This window comes from Salvelinus fontinalis, chromosome 38 (genome assembly GCF_029448725.1).
Source record: "Salvelinus fontinalis isolate EN_2023a chromosome 38, ASM2944872v1, whole genome shotgun sequence".
Classification (NCBI taxonomy): domain Eukaryota; kingdom Metazoa; phylum Chordata; class Actinopteri; order Salmoniformes; family Salmonidae; genus Salvelinus; species Salvelinus fontinalis.
Window position 1 is genome coordinate 5576866 of NC_074702.1, and position 16471 is coordinate 5593336.

Below are 16471 nucleotides of genomic sequence, written 5' to 3' on the forward strand. Positions count from 1 at the left end.
CAGCACTCCAGTCAAATTGGGCACGCTCCTCGCCCCACCCCAGCGCCACTCCGCTGAAATACTCTGATAGTAACTAATGTGGATTTGAAAATGCCTGATAGGTTTAAGCAATATGGTAATAGCTTGCTGGTGGAATTTTGGCATATTGCTTTTACCTATTCCAGTCATCTCAGATTTGCACCTGTGTGTTTTAAAGACTAGTGCCTAGGGAGTAGGGGCTAGGGCGTGGGGTTGACTTGGAGCTGGTAAGAGACTAATGGCTAGTGGCTAGGGAGTAGGGTTGACTTGGAACTTGTGAGAGACTAGTGGTCAGGGAGAAGGGTTGACTTGGAGCTGGTGGAGAGACTAGTGGCTAGGGAGTAGGGGCTAGGGAGTAGGGTTGACTTGGAGCTGGTGAGAGACTAGTGGCTAAGGAGTAGGGTTGACTTGGAGCTGGTGAGAGACTAGTGGCTAAGGAGTAGGGGCTAGGGAGTAGATTGATTTGGAGCCGGTGAGAGACTAGTGCCTTGTTGTGGGAGTCAGTCAGCTGTCCATGTTGACCCCATAACGTGGTGTGACTCAACAGGTGTGTTTTGTGTGTCAGGGTCAAGCCAAGTGGTATCTGTTACTTCACCATCATGCAGAGCTACGGTGTGTGGATCAACATCAACAACATGCAGATATCTGACACTGAACTATTAGAGGACCGAGAGCTCAGATTCATTTCATAGTGTTTTTAGATTGGAGGAGATTATTTCATAGATTCACAGTAAATGGCAAGTGGGATATCAATAAATGAAAGTATTTTTCAAACAGAGTACAGTAATGTTTTACACATGGGAATAGTCAAAAGCAATGTCAGACAGACATGTGTTGTTATTTTGGGTTCTGTATTGAAATGAGCTAATGTTTCGCGATCCTATGATTAGAGGTCTGTTCATCTTTGGTCGGTGCGTGTGACCCTGTATGCCACAGAGGGAGGGCCCAGGAGAGAGCGTGTTCACGGCCCAGCCCCCTTGACGTGACAGCTGGGTGAAGCGGATTTAGACAGCAGCCGTATCTATCTCCTAAGTTAAGCAGTGTCAAACTGAACTGAAGTTGGGAACGATTGGAAATCCGCGTCAAACAAGTGTCTGTTCGGTTCCAACGAAACCTACCTTAAATTAATCGTTCTAAATAACCTGTGCTTTCACAGAGCTGACTGATCTCTGTGAGATTGCAAAAACATTCTCTATAAAACATTGTTGCCTACCGTTTACCGCAAAAATGATGATGCACTCGTCTCAGAAGGACACAACATACACAAAGATATTTGTCGGGGGTCTTCCATATCACACCACGGACTCCAGTCTCAGGAAATACTTCGAAGTGTTCGGTGATATCGACGAGGCTGTTGTTATAACAGACAGACAGACTGGCAAATCCAGAGGTTATGGATTCGTAAGTATTATAGATGTACATTTGAATGTCATTGGGATTGATCGATCGATTGCGTAATTAGTTTATGTCATATATTGTTAAATGCAGACATTATGGGTAGAATCTAAAATGTTTCCAGCACCAATATGTCTTAAATGAAAAAGGCTATCATTAGCCTATCCATAACGAATCTGATGTCACTTCATTGATTCACACCATTTTGTAGCCCATTTATGAACGGTCAATGAATTGCATTGCATGAACAGTTCCTGAATGGGCTAACCATTCTATTCTGCTAAGTATTCAGCTGAAGCTTTAGGCGTGGGTTCTTGGGCTCAGCAGGCCCACGACGATGTGATGGAATCATCCTAGAATTGCTGACTTGTGCTTCATAAACCATGTCTTTACCTTCAACTAATAAAGGAACATTTTTCTCTACACTTTTCCTTATTCTGATTGTAATACCCTCATGCTTTTCTTATTGGAACATGATCAATACTTATAAATGAATTGTTGTTCAATGAACAGCTTCCCACTGAGTGAACATCTGATCAATTCAGACAATGGAAACATGTATTTATTTCTTATTCTTCCCTTTCCATCCCTCAGGTGACGATGGCAGACCGGGCGTCTGCGGACCGAGCCTGCAAGGACCCAAACCCCATCATCGACGGCCGGAAAGCCAATGTGAACCTGGCCTACCTGGGGGCCAAGCCCAGGGTCATGCAGCCAGGTGAGGGGATGGACGCGCTGGCGGAGGGCTACGCCACACGTTTATTTCACAGCTTGGACGACCAAGGTGGCGTACAAACAATGACGAGCTGCTAAAACGAGCAAACTAACCACCTGCTTACAGTGTGTTTTCACACGGTGTGTAGCATGGTAGATGTATAGCATGGTAGATGTGTAGCATGGGGTTTAGACGAAGTCTACTGTAATGGGGGGAACTAGCAGAACAGACAGTGAAGCTAGTGTGAATGAAGATACGTTATGATTAAAGTGTGTCTCCATTTTTACAGACACCAAATGTTTAAAATGTGTTTTTTCCCCCTACCATTTACATGATCTATAAGAACTGGAGCAGTTACATTGGAAGCACTGATCACATTTGTTCTAATGGAATTATAATGTATTTATAATATGTGTATGAGTCACGCTTTAGATTGAACACACAGCGGTAGAGTTAAAAACAACTTGTTCTTATTCCAGGTTTCTCATTTGGTGTTCCTCAAATCCATCCAGCGTTCCTCCAGAGGCCTTATGGGTATGTTATGGCATAGTGATACTCCTTGTCTTGTTGGAAGTGTGTCATATTAAAACACCGTATTTCACTGCACCTGTCCAGTGTATGTCACAATAACATGTATTTTATTTTTATTAACATCTTTTACAGGGTAGAAAATGTTGAACTAGTGTAAGGTTGTAGAATGACCGTAACTTTCCCAAGATGTTCCAGAAAACCTGGTTAGAAGATTGTGACATTGGGAAAGTTACTAGAATTTTGCATCTCTAAACTAGTGTTAGAATATCCTACTGTAACACCACCTGTTGTCTTCACAGCTGCTCATTTTGAATGATCTATGTGCCCGTTTCTATTCTTACCCGCAGTATCTAGGGATTTTCATCTTTTAAAAAATAGCTTGGATTGTAAAATGTAACATTTTCCTTCTCCAGAGTTGTGTAACTGTAAGTTCCCTGCCCATTCATTCTCTGTTGAGTGTAGAGGTGGGACTGTGTCTTGTGTGGTGTGCATCTCTGCGTGCCATTCTTAGATTCTAAAGCGTGAATCTAATTCTGATTCTAAACGTGATGTCACCAGTTGTCAATGTTGTCTATCTCTCTCTGATCTGACAGGCTGGCTCACGGTTCAGAAACTGTATCTGATGGAGGGACATGATGGTTTGAGGATGAATAGCTGAGTCTGCATTGGGCAGATCACTAAGGTCTTACCAGTAAACTCTGACACACACAAACAAGCTGAAATGGTGATTAGATGCATGGAAGTTGTTTTTCTTTTTCATTTTTCTGTTGCGGTTTTCCAGAGTCCATAGATTGGTGTGTGTGCCTTTGTTTCAGTATGAAGTGGTGTTCAGCTGGACTGCGTGCTTCTCTTTACTTGCAGTGGGGGGGTAGGGGGGGGGGAGGAATATTTCTGCAGACTCTGAGAGTTTAGTATTTCAGATTTAACTTTGTCATGGGGTGTTGATGCTGATCTGGGTTTTAAACTTGATTTTTAACGATTGATTGTGTTGTAGCCTGTCCCCCCCCCCCCCCCCCCCCCCCCCGTTTGTTAGTTAACAACGTTATCATATGTTTTGTTGTTGATGGGGTTGATCACCAGTGTTGCTACGTGACTTGTCTTGGACCTTCCGAACCCCCCACACAACAACACAACTCCTGGCTGCATGTTGGAGATCGTTTCCTGCCTTTGGTTTTCTCTGCTCATAATGTTGTGGTTTCTGTTTTCTTTCTCTAATTAACCCGTTGCTTCCTCCTGTAGCTCACATCATCATCTTCTCTCTCTTTCCCTCCTGCTCATGACGTAGACCAGGAACCAACTCAGTGAAAGATATTTGATGGCTAGAACTAATGTTATAAAAGTAGGGTGTATATTACTGTAAACGTTTGAAGTTTAAATTGGTATCTTTCAAGGATTTAATGTAATCTGTCACAAGAAATCTTGTGGCCTTTTGGTGTACTTCAGATTATCACAGGTATCTAATAATCTCTGGTCCTCTCTCCGGCCTTATCACAAGTAAAATATATGAAATAATTAAATAAGATGATTTTAAAACAGAAAATAGAATGACAAAGCTGTAAAACATTATCCTAAATACAAACCATCAAGTTAGTGAATACCATTGGTGTTTATATTGAGAGTTTCAGCATGAAATTATTCTAGTTATTTTACTATGTCAACATGTATTTGTTGTCAGTGTTTTGGAGTCCAACTGGTGGCAGGTGTGATAATAGTCACTAGTTGGAAGAGTTGCAGAGTTAAATTAAAATAATGCCATTGTTGATTAGATGCTTTTATTTGATTAATTAGGCTATTTTTACTACAACCATATGGTCTATGTACTAGAAACTCCAGGACAATATGGTACAGATATAACAAATGAATAACATATAATAAAACAATTCAAGTATAAATTACCAAAGTTACGATAGATTGCCATAGATTTTCTGTTAATTTACCAAAATTACTGAAGATTCCAGTAACTTTTGTAAATTACTGGTAGTTTTGCAACCCTAGCTAGAAGAAGTCTGAAGCCATAAACCACTCTAGAAATGTGTCCATATAGAGAAGAGAAAGAGTGAGAGAAATGGCGAGAGGAAGGATGAAATCGGAGAATGGTGTCACTACTGTGGGACACACGAGACAGTATGTTTCTAGTGTGGATGGATTCGTAATGGAGCCAGGCCACTCTACTGGAACAATACAGGGAACGGAGATGACTGAGAACACCTACAGTTCCAAAAAGAACTCTTTTATTCAAACGGACTTCCTGATCCACTCTGTTGTCGCTCATTGGTGACCCAATATCTCATTTGTTTTAATACCAAAGGTCTGATACTTGTTCTCACTGAGTGTAAACTGACAGCAAATACCATTCTAAGTAGATAGTAGTGTGGAACATAGATTAATACTAACCAAGACATCCAAGTAGGCTACAGAAGTTATAACCTTTACCATGTAAAACATACAGCATATTTAAAAGGCATACACACAGCCAGTAAACATGGAGTGTAAACTGATCTCAGATAAGTTGTTTGCAGAGTGGTAGACTACTGGTTAGGCAGCAGCTGTTCACAGTGTTCTACACGGCTTCTCAAATTCCGCTGGAAAATGAGAGTCGCTCGGCGGTGCCCTAAATAATGGATGTCGTAGACAGGGCCTTCGCTGGCTCGATCACTCGCTCGCCGGCGGACAACAGGTGGGCTGCCTGAGACATGTGCCTGGGGGCCGGGGGGCCTGTGTGCCTCTGTTCTAGGGGATTACCCATGTGTCTCAGTGATTTACAAAGCACCTTTATTTAGCCCTGAACTTTCAACACAAAATGGCCGCCTGCCCTGTCGTCCTCCAACCAGAGGAAAGGTTCATGTCGATCGGACCAGTTTTAGCAGCAGCAGCAGGAGTAGGACCTCTGCCTGTCCTCTGTGTCTTCTACAACTCTGCCTGTCCTCTGTGTCTTCTACAACTCTGTCTGTCCTCTGTGTCTTCTACAACTCTGTCTGTCCTCTGTGTCTTCTACAACTCTGCCTGTCCTCTGTGTCTTGTCCTCTGTGTCTTCCACAACTCTGTCTGTCCTCTGTGTCTTGTCCTCTGTGTCTTCTACAACTCTGTCTGTCCTCTGTGTCTTGTCCTCTGTGTCTTCTACAACTCTGTCTGTCCTCTGTGTCTTGTCCTCTGTGTCTTCTACAACTCTGTCTGTCCTCTGTGTCTTCTACAACTCTGCCTGTCCTCTGTGTCTTGTCCTCTGTGTCTTCTACAACTCTGTCTGTCCTCTGTGTCTTCTACAACTCTGCCTGTCCTCTGTGTCTTCTGTGTCTTCTACAACTCTGCCTGTCCTCTGTGTCTTGTCCTCTGTGTCTTCTACAACTCTGTCTGTCCTCTGTGTCTTCTACAACTCTGCCTGTCCTCTGTGTCTTGTCCTCTGTGTCTTCTACAACTCTGTCTGTCCTCTGTGTCTTCTACAACTCTGCCTGTCCTCTGTGTCTTCTACAACTCTGCTGGACAGACAGGTGGACTCTGTTACAGTCATAGAGAGACAGACAGGTGGACTCTGTTACAGTCATAGAGAGACAGACAGGTGGACTCTGTTACAGTCATAGAGAGACAGACAGGTGGACTATGTTACAGTCATAGAGGGACAGACAGGTGGACTCTGTTACAGTCATAGAGAGACAGACAGGTGGACTCTGCTACAGTCATAGAGAGACAGACAGGTGGACTCTGTTACAGTCATAGAGGGACAGACAGGTGGACTCTGTTACAGTCATAGAGAGACAGATAGGTGGACTCTGTTACAATCATAGAGAGACAGACAGGTGGACTCTGTTACAGTCATAGAGAGACAGACAGGTGGACTCTGTTACAGTCATAGAGAGACAGACAGGTGGACTCTGTTACAGTCATAGAGAGACAGACAGGTGGACTCTGTTACAGTCATAGAGAGACAGACAGGTGGACTCTGCTACAGTCATAGAGAGACAGACAGGTGGACTCTGTTACAGTCATAGAGAGACAGACAGGTGGACTCTGTTACAGTCATAGAGAGACAGACAGGTGGACTCTGTTACAGTCATAGAGAGACAGACAGGTGGACTCTGTTACAGTCATAGAGAGACAGACAGGTGGACTCTGTTACAGTCATAGAGAGACAGACAGGTGGACTCTGTTACAGTCATAGAGAGACAGACAGGTGGACTCTGTTACAGTCATAGAGAGACAGACAGGTGGACTCTGTTACAGTCATAGAGAGACAGACAGGTGGACTCTGTTACAGTCATAGAGAGACAGACAGGTGTACTCTGTTACAGTCATAGAGAGACAGACAGGTGGACTCTTACAGTCATAGAGACAGACAGGTGGACTCTGTTACAGCCATAGAGAGACAGACAGGTGGACTCTGTTACAGTCATAGAGAGACAGACAGGTGGACTCTGTTACAGCCATAGAGAGACAGACAGGTGGACTCTGTTACAGTCATAGAGAGACAGACAGGTGGACTCTGTTACAGTCATAGAGAGACAGACAGGTGGACTCTTACAGTCATAGAGGGAGACAGGTGGACTCTGTTACAGTCATAGAGAGACAGACAGGTGGACTCTGTTACAGTCATAGAGAGACAGACAGGTGGACTCTGTTACAGTCATAGAGAGACAGACAGGTGGACTCTGTTACAGTCATAGAGAGACAGACAGGTGGACTCTGTTACAGTCATAGAGAGACAGACAGGTGACTTCTGTTACAGTCATAGAGAGACAGACAGGTGGACTCTGTTACAGTCATAGAGAGACAGACAGGTGGACTCTGTTACAGTCATAGAGAGACAGACAGGTGGACTCTGTTACAGTCATAGAGAGACAGACAGGTGGACTCTGTTACAGTCATAGAGAGACAGACAGGTGGACTCTGTTACAGTCATAGAGAGACAGACAGGTGGACTCTGTTACAGTCATAGAGAGACAGACAGGTGGACTCTGTTACAGTCATAGAGAGACAGACAGGTGGACTCTGTTACAGTCATAGAGAGACAGACAGGTGGACTCTGTTACAGTCATAGAGAGACAGACAGGTGGACTCTGTTACAGTCATAGAGAGACAGACAGGTGGACTCTGTTACAGTCATAGAGAGACAGACAGGTGGACTCTGTTACAGTCATAGAGAGACAGACAGGTGGACTCTGTTACAGTCATAGAGAGACAGACAGGTGGACTCTGTTACAGTCATAGAGAGACAGACAGGTGGACTCTGTTACAGTCATAGAGAGACAGACAGGTGGACTCTGTTACAGTCATAGAGAGACAGACAGGTGGACTCTGTTACAGTCATAGAGAGACAGACAGGTGGACTCTGTTACAGTCATAGAGAGACAGACAGGTGGACTCTGTTACAGTCATAGAGAGACAGACAGGTGGACTCTGTTACAGTCATAGAGAGACAGACAGGTGGACTCTGTTACAGTCATAGAGAGACAGACAGGTGGACTCTGTTACAGTCATAGAGAGACAGACAGGTGGACTCTGTTACATTCATAGAGAGACAGACAGGTGGACTCTGTTACAGTCATAGAGAGACAGACAGGTGGACTCTGTTACAGTCATAGAGACAGACAGGTGGACTCTGTTACAGTCATAGAGAGACAGACAGGTGGACTCTGTTACAGTCATATAGAGACAGACAGGTGGACTCTGTTACAGTCATAGAGAGACAGACAGGTGGACTCTGTTACAGTCATAGAGAGACAGACAGGTGGACTCTGTTACAGTCATAGAGAGACAGACAGGTGGACTCTGTTACAGTCATAGAGAGACAGACAGGTGGACTCTGTTACAGTCATAGAGAGACAGACAGGTGGACTCTGTTACAGTCATAGAGAGACAGACAGGTGGACTCTGTTACAGTCATAGAGAGACAGACAGGTGGACTCTGTTACAGTCATAGAGAGACAGACAGGTGGACTCTGTTACAGTCATAGAGAGACAGATAGGTGGACTGTTACAGCCATAGAGAGACATTTTCTCCTCTAGTGAGGTTTCCAAAATGTCAGTTAGTCTTTTAGAAAGTAATTAACTCCCTACAGTTTATGAAGAGGATTTCAAATTGGGCTACCTCTGACATTTACCACAGTCAGACCACACCACTCAACAGCTGATTTAACAACCCACCTGTAGCCTATAATGAAGAAGAGAGAGAAGAGAGAAGAGAGAGAAAGGGAATAGTTATGAGGTCACTGAGACAGAGGAATGGACTAGTTATCCTCCAGAGTTGACGGAGGTCATGCCATGTGCTGCTGTAGGAGAGAGAGAAGCTCAGCTTGTCCTTTAGTGATGACAAGAGGAGAAAAAATAGCCTCCAGCCTCTCCTGTCACTCTCCCGGACGTGTGTGTGTGTGTGTGTGTGTGTGTGTGTGTGTGTGTGTGTGTGTGTGTGTGTGTGTGTGTGTGTGTGTGTGTGTGTGTGTGTGTGTGTGTGTGTGTGTGTGTGTGTGTGTGTGTGTGTGTGTGTGTGTGTGACATGGCACATCTTAGGACAGTTTTAACACCTGGTCTCTGTTTGCTGGAGGTGACTGACGCTCAGGGTGGAAATTGTGCCCAATCTGCCCAGATACACAGGCTTAGATCACTCCATTTATACCCTCTCTCTCTCTGTCTTTCTCTGTCTCTGTTTCTCTCTCTGTCTGTCTCTCTCTCTCTCTGTTTCACTCTCTCTCTCTCTGTCTTTCTCTGTCTCTGTTTCTCTCCCTGTCTGTCTCTCTCTCTCTATCTGTCTCTCTCTCTGTCTGTTTCTCTCTCTCTCTGTTTCTCTCTCTCCCTCTGTCTCTCTCTCTCCCTCTCTGTCTCTCTCTCTTTCTCTCTCTCTCTGTCTCTCTCTCTTTCTCTCTCTGTCTCTCTCTCTTTCTCTCTCTCTGTCTCTCTCTCGCTCTGTCCCCATCTTGCTCTTCCAATAATAAACATATTTATATTTACTCAACCATAGTTTCTGGAGTTAAACAAGACACCTGGATTCATTATAAATTCATGTACACCACTACTCACTACAGGATTGATTGTCAGAAATGTTACTCGTCGCGGTACTCACACAATAGTACTTATTGAAGCTCTATTCAGTAGTACTCATAGCAGGACATAGAGCAATTTTAGAGAAATATTTCTAACAATAATATTAGAAAACTAAAGTATGTAATTTAATAATAGAAAATGTTGAAGTGTGAACATTCATAGATAATCCGTCTGTCTCTCTGCCACATGCTGCTACGTTTTCATGTTCCTCTATGAGGCGTTTCATTTCAGTTGACTTTGTGTCTGAGGACTTAACGTGTGTGGGCATGTGGTGTGTGGTGTTGGACTGATTGTATGTTGACTGGGATAGGTTGAGTTGCAGTTCTTTCTTGATGTGTTGTGGTGCTGTGCGATCAGCTGGCATTGTGAGAGAACCCTCGTTCAGACACAGAGGGCTGGCCGGTCTGTCTTCTCTAATGCCTAATTAAAGGATGTGATTCCTGAGCTTCAGACAGAGCTGCTCTGGTTTCATGATGATTTCTGAGCTTCAGACAGAGCTGCTCTGGTTTCATGATGATTCCTGAGCTTCAGGCAGAGCTGCTCTGGTTTCATGATGATTCCTGAGCTTCAGGCAGAGCTGTTCTGGTTTCATGATGATTCCTGAGCTTCAGACAGAGCTGCTCTGCTTTCATGATGATTCCTGAGCTTCAGACAGAGCTGCTCTGGTTTCATGATGATTCCTGAGCTTCAGACAGAGCTGTCTGGTTTCATGATGATTCCTGAGCTTCAGACAGAGCTGTTCTGGTTTCATGATGATTCCTGAGCTTCAGACAGAGCTGCTCTGGTTTCATGATGATTCCTGAGCTTCAGACAGAGCTGCTCTGGTTTCATGATGATTCCTGAGCTTCAGACAGAGCTGCTCTGGTTTCATGATGATTCCTGAGCTTCAGACAGAGCTGCTCTGGTTTCATGATGATTCCTGAGCTTCAGACAGAGCTGCTCTGGTTTCATGATGATTCCTGAGCTTCAGACAGAGCTGTTCTGGTTTCATGATGATTCCTGAGCTTCAGACAGAGCTGCTCTGCTTTCCTTTTGGCTCGAAACCTTCTCTTTTTTTTTACCCAGGGTTCCATTGGGTGGTGTTGCTGTGTTAATGAAATGAGGACTGGGTTGACGTTGTTTTGTCTTTGTGACGCCTGCTTTCCTGTGTCCCAGATTGCCGAGTGGCTCTGTCTGTCCTCTGACCTTTGACATCTTTGTCCTGCAGGATCCCAGCCCACTACGTCTACCCCCAGGCCTTTATGCAGCCAAGCACCATGGTCATCCCTCACAGCATGCAGTCGCCCGCCGCCACGGCCTCCGCCGCCTCCTCCCCGTACCTCGACTACACAGGAGCAGCCTACGCTCAGTACTCCGCCGCAGCTGCCAGCGCCGCGGCCGCCGCTGCCTACGAGCAGTACCCGTACGCAGCCTCCCCGGCCCCTGCGGGCTACATGGCTGCAGCAGGGTATGGTTATGCAGTCCAGCAGCCCCTAGCAGCCGCAGCCACCCCAGGAGCTGCTGCTGCAGCTGCTGCCTTCGCCCAGTACCAGCCTCAGCAGCTTCAGGCAGACCGCATGCAGTAACTGACCACAACTACTACTATTACTGAGCCTGGATAACAGAAGAGGGGGAGGCTATAGAGAGGAGGGGGGAGGTCCTACTCACCCCCAGGACACTACAAGGGGAGAGGTGGGGGGAGAGTGTAAGGAGGGGGGAGGGATGAAGAGTGGAGTGGTGGTCGTCAACCTTGGCTTTAGAACATGCAGCGCTGCTACCAAAAGAGCCTGAAGAGAATCATCTCATAACTGAAGAGAATCATCTCATAACTGAAGAGAATCATCTCATCACTGAAGAGAATCATCTCATAACTGAAGAGAATCATCTCATAACTGAAGAGAATCATCTCATAACTGAAGAGAATCATCTCATAACTGAAGAAAATCATCTCATAACTGAAGAGAATCATCTCATAACTGAAGAGGATCATCTCATAACTGAAGAGAATCATCTCATCACTGAAGAGAATCATCTCATAACTGAAGAGAATCATCTCATAACTGAAGAAAATCATCTCATAACTGAAGAGAATCATCTCATAACTGAAGAAAATCATCTCATAACTGAAGAGAATCATCTCATAACTGAAGAAAATCATCTCATAACTGAAGAGAATCATCTCATAACTGAAGAAAATCATCTCATAACTGAAGAAAATCATCTCATAACTGAAGAGAATCCTCTCATAACTGGAGAGAATAGTTACTTCATTATTCAAATATCATCAGTGTTGTCATCACTAAAGTATTGTTTTTTGTTGTTGTCATTATATCAGAAATATTTAATATTTATTCATCAGGACAAATATCTAGAATTATTATTTAAGATATGACCTCATAACCAACCAAGTTTAAGTTAATAATTTTAAGCATATTTAATGTGTAGTAAATTAAATGTGTGATTTTGTACAACTTTCACAAGTGCACTGAATTCTAATCAGGTATTTTTCCCTCAAATTTCTTAAACGAGATGGTCAAACCAAAAACACTTTTGGTCACTTTTCACCTTTAATACTTTTAAACCTCCATTTTGAACTATGCAATTTGAACTTGTAAAAGATATTTAGTGAAATATGTCTTCAAAGAAAAAATATATATATACAGTTGAAGTCGGAAGTTTACATACACTTAGGTTGGAGTCATTAAAACTCTGTTTCAACCACTCCACAAATTTCTTGTTAGCAAACCATGGTTTTGGCAAGTCGGTTAGGACATCTACTTTGTGCATGACACAAGTAATTGTTCCAACAATTGTTTACAGACAGATTATTTCACTTATAATTCACTGTATCACAATTCCAGTGGGTCAATAGTTCACATACACTAAGTTGACTGTGCCTGGAAAATTCCAGAAAATGATGTCATGGCTTTAGAAGCTTCTGATAGGCTAATTGACATAATTTGAGTCAATTGGAGGTGTACCCGTGGATGTATTTAAAGGCCTACCTTCAAACTCAGTGCCTCTTTGCTTGACATCATGAGAAAATCAAAAGTAATCAGCCAAGACCTCAGAAAAAATTATTGTAGACCTTAACAAGTCTGGTTCATCCTTGGGAGCAATTTCCAAACGCCTGAAGGTACCACGTTCATCTGTACAAACAATAGTACGCAAGTATAAACACCATGGGACCACGTAGCCGTCATACCGCTCACGAAGGAGATGCGTTCTGTCTCCTAGAGATGAACGTACTTTGGTGCGAAAAGTGTAAATCAATCCCAGAACAACAGCAAAGGACCTTGTGAAGATGCTTGAGGAAACAGCAAAAGTATCTATATCCACAGTAAAACGAGTCCAATATCGACATAACCTGAAAGGCCACTCCGCAAGGAAGAAGCCTCTGCTCCAAAACTGCCATAAAAAAGCCAGACTACGGTTTGCAACTGCACATGGGAACAAGATTGTACTTTTTGGAGAAATGTCCTCTGGTCTGATGAAACAAAAATAGAACTGTTTGGCCATAATGACCAGCGTTATGTTTGGAGGAAAAAGGGGGAGGCTTGCAACCCGAAGAACACCCTCCCAACCGTGAAGCACGGGGGTGGCAGCATCATGTTGTGGGGATGCTTTGCTGCAGGAGGGACAGGTGCACTTCACAAAATAGATGGCATCATGAGGATGGAACATTACGTAGATATATTGAAGCAACATCTCAAGACATCTGTCAGGAAGTTAAAGCTTGGTTGCAAATGGGTCTTCCAAATAGATAATGACCCCAAGCATACTTCCAAAATTGTGGCAAAATGGCTAAAGGACAACAAAGTCAAGGTATTGGAGTGGCCATCACAAAGCCCTGACCTCAATCCCATAGAAAATTTGTGGGCAGAACTGAAAAAACGTGTGCGAGCAAGGAGGCCTACAAACCTGACTCTGTTACACCAGCTCTGTCAGGAGGAATGGGCCAAAATTCACCCAACTTATTGTGAGAAGCTTTTGGAAGGCTACCCGAAACGTTTGACTCAAGTTAAACAATTTAAAGGCAATGCTACCAAATACTAATTGAGTATGTGTTACGCATGTCGTTTGAATGAGGAGACCAAGGTGCAGCGTGGTAGGCGAACATCTTACTTTTATTAAAATGAACACCGAAAAACAACAAAATACAAAACGAACGTAAAGTTCTGCAGGCTACACGGCAACTATACAAAATCAAGATCCCACAAACTAAGGTGGAAAAAAGGCTGCCTAAGTATGATCCCCAATCAGAGACAACGATAGACAGCTGCCTCTGATTGGGAACCATACCAGGCCAACATAGAAATACAACATAGATTGCCCACCCTAGTCACACCCTGACCTAACCTAATAGAGAATAAAAAGGTTCTCTAAGGTCAGGGCGTGACAGTATGTAAACTTCTGACCAACTGGGAATGTGATGAAAGAAATAAAAGCTGAAATAAATCATTCTCTCTGCTATTTTTCTGACATTTCACATTCTTAAAATAAAGTGGTGATCCTAACTGACCTAAGACAGGGAATTTTTACTAGGATTAAATGTCAGGAATTGTGAAAAACTGAGTTTAAATGTATTTGGCTAAGGGTTATGTAAACTTCCGACTTCAACTGTATATAATAATGTTACTATAATAATGCTTGTACCTATGCAAAACAGTGAGCTAGAGGAGTGATGTTAGCTGTCTGCTGTGTTCCTATGGGGGTCAGATCAGATCCAGTGAGGACAGAACAGCTACTGGCCTGAAGCTTTACCTGTCTATAGAAGCTGCTCCTCTCTCTATGTTGGAGCACCAGCTACCACACACACACACACACACACACACACACACACACACACACACACACACACACACACACACACACACACACACACACACACACACACACACACACACACACACACACAGACACAGACACAGACACACCACACACACACACACACCACACACACACACAGACACACACAGACACACACACACACACACACACACACACACACACGGAATGTGAAGCTTTTATATTCTAGAATGTTTTTCCTAATGTGCCTTAAAATATTGGTATTTGGAAAATATTTCGGTATGTTTTAATTAGAAAAGACAGATTTGCACCCTTTAGTTAGAGTCAGGGAGTAGGCCTGTATTGAATAAATAATGTGCTCATGTTATATCAGAGGTATGTTCTCCTGAGATAGTCACATTGTTATTGTCATGTATGTACTATAGCTACAATGATGATAAACACTAAATATAATGGCATGAAGTAAACCTTTTCTTCATCTATACAAGCGATTTTCTTGTTATTTTGTAGATATCTTTCTCTTTCTAATGTGTTCGAACAACGATAGAGAAATGTTACAGCGTAAACTATTAGATATACATTATAATACTCTCTATCCTAGAAAACATACTTTTTTTTTCCATAGCTTTGATTTTGTTATTCACTTTGTGAGATTGACTGTTTTACAATGTTGGGAACTTTTTATACTTGAACTGTTTCATACAAAGGAATATGTTAACACACGCTATATATTTTTAAGAAGAATACTTTGAATGTCACTGGACATAAACTACCAAGTCTCTCAGAGATTCCAGTACAATATTCTATTTATCTTGCCTTTTCAAATGTGTTGTTCTGCAAATACAATCATTCATTTAATTAGATTAAATAAACAGCCTTTTAGCTACTTATAGTCGTATTGTAGTTTGTACATAATTACACAACTGACAGAAAGCAGTTCACTGTACATCAACCAAGTCTCACCTGCTGGGGCACATCCTTCTGTCAAACACGATCAACACCTCATCAGTCTGATCTCTTATTGAGAAGAAACCTTGTCTTATCACGGGGAACGTATTGGAGCTACAGGGTAGGTTAGAAGAAACCTTGCCTTGCCTTATCATGGGGAACGTATTGGAGTTACAGGGTAGGTTACAAGAAACCTTGCCTTGCCTTATCATGGGGAACGTATTGGAGTTACAGGGTAGGTTAGAAGAAACCTTGCCTTATCATGGGGAACGTATTGGAGTTACAGGGTAGGTTAGAAGAAACCTTGCCTTGCCTTATCATGGGGAACGTATTGGAGTTACAGGGTAGGTTAGAAGAAACCTTGCCTTGCCTTATCATGGGGAACGTATTGGAGTTACAGGGTAGGTAGGCCATACAATGTACATAGGTGAGGTCCAATGACATGTGAAGGACACAGTCAGGGTGAGAGACTCTTTAGAGGGAAACAGCCGTGCACTGATCCAGTCAGAGGCTGCATCCCAAATGGCACCCTATTCCCTATATAGTGTACTACTTTAGACCAGAACCCTATGAGCCCTGATCCAAAGTAGTGTACTGTATAGGGAATAGGGGGCCATTTAGGAAGCAGACGATGCTATAGAGTTTGGACAGCTGAAGATGGGGACAGGTGGGAAAATACATTCACTTCCAAAGAATGTACCAACTGTAAGAGACACTACTCCGCTCTTAACCGTCAGACCATCTCTGTCTACGTGTGTCAGGTCTGAACAACGGTGGACTGAAGTCTCTTCCAAAATGTTTCTCTTCAAAGATTATTCTAAGACTCAATTCTAAATTTAACTTAAATTAATTCAGGTGAGTCAGTGTCTAGTTCATTTCTATGTGGAATTTGAATGTCCTAGTTTGCCAGTTTGGTTGCTGTCCATGGTGCTACATTCCCATGCTGTTCATGACACTGCTGTTTATGTGATATATGATTGGCCTGACAAATCAAAACAAACTAAAACCAGGAAGAGGAAGCTGAACTAGACAACTTGTATTATTACT

General features: G+C 43.2%; 1 protein-coding gene across 2 annotated transcripts; it reads left to right on the plus strand.

The window, feature by feature from the left end:
* The first annotated feature begins 1011 nt into the window (after positions 1–1011).
* On the plus strand, positions 1012–11330 carry LOC129837941 (RNA-binding protein 24-like). Of its 2 annotated transcripts, none has more exons than XM_055904531.1 (4): positions 1012–1419; positions 2008–2197; positions 2608–2662; positions 10896–11330. In XM_055904531.1, the coding sequence occupies exons 1-4, from the start codon at positions 1246–1248 to the stop codon at positions 11251–11253; spliced, it is 777 nt and encodes a 258-aa protein (XP_055760506.1). In that variant the 5' UTR covers positions 1012–1245; the 3' UTR covers positions 11254–11330. The 2 variants fall into 2 exon arrangements, with proteins under 2 accessions (XP_055760506.1, XP_055760507.1); XM_055904532.1 differs by having other exon boundaries at positions 2008–2131.
* Positions 11331–16471: the final 5141 nt, after the last annotated feature.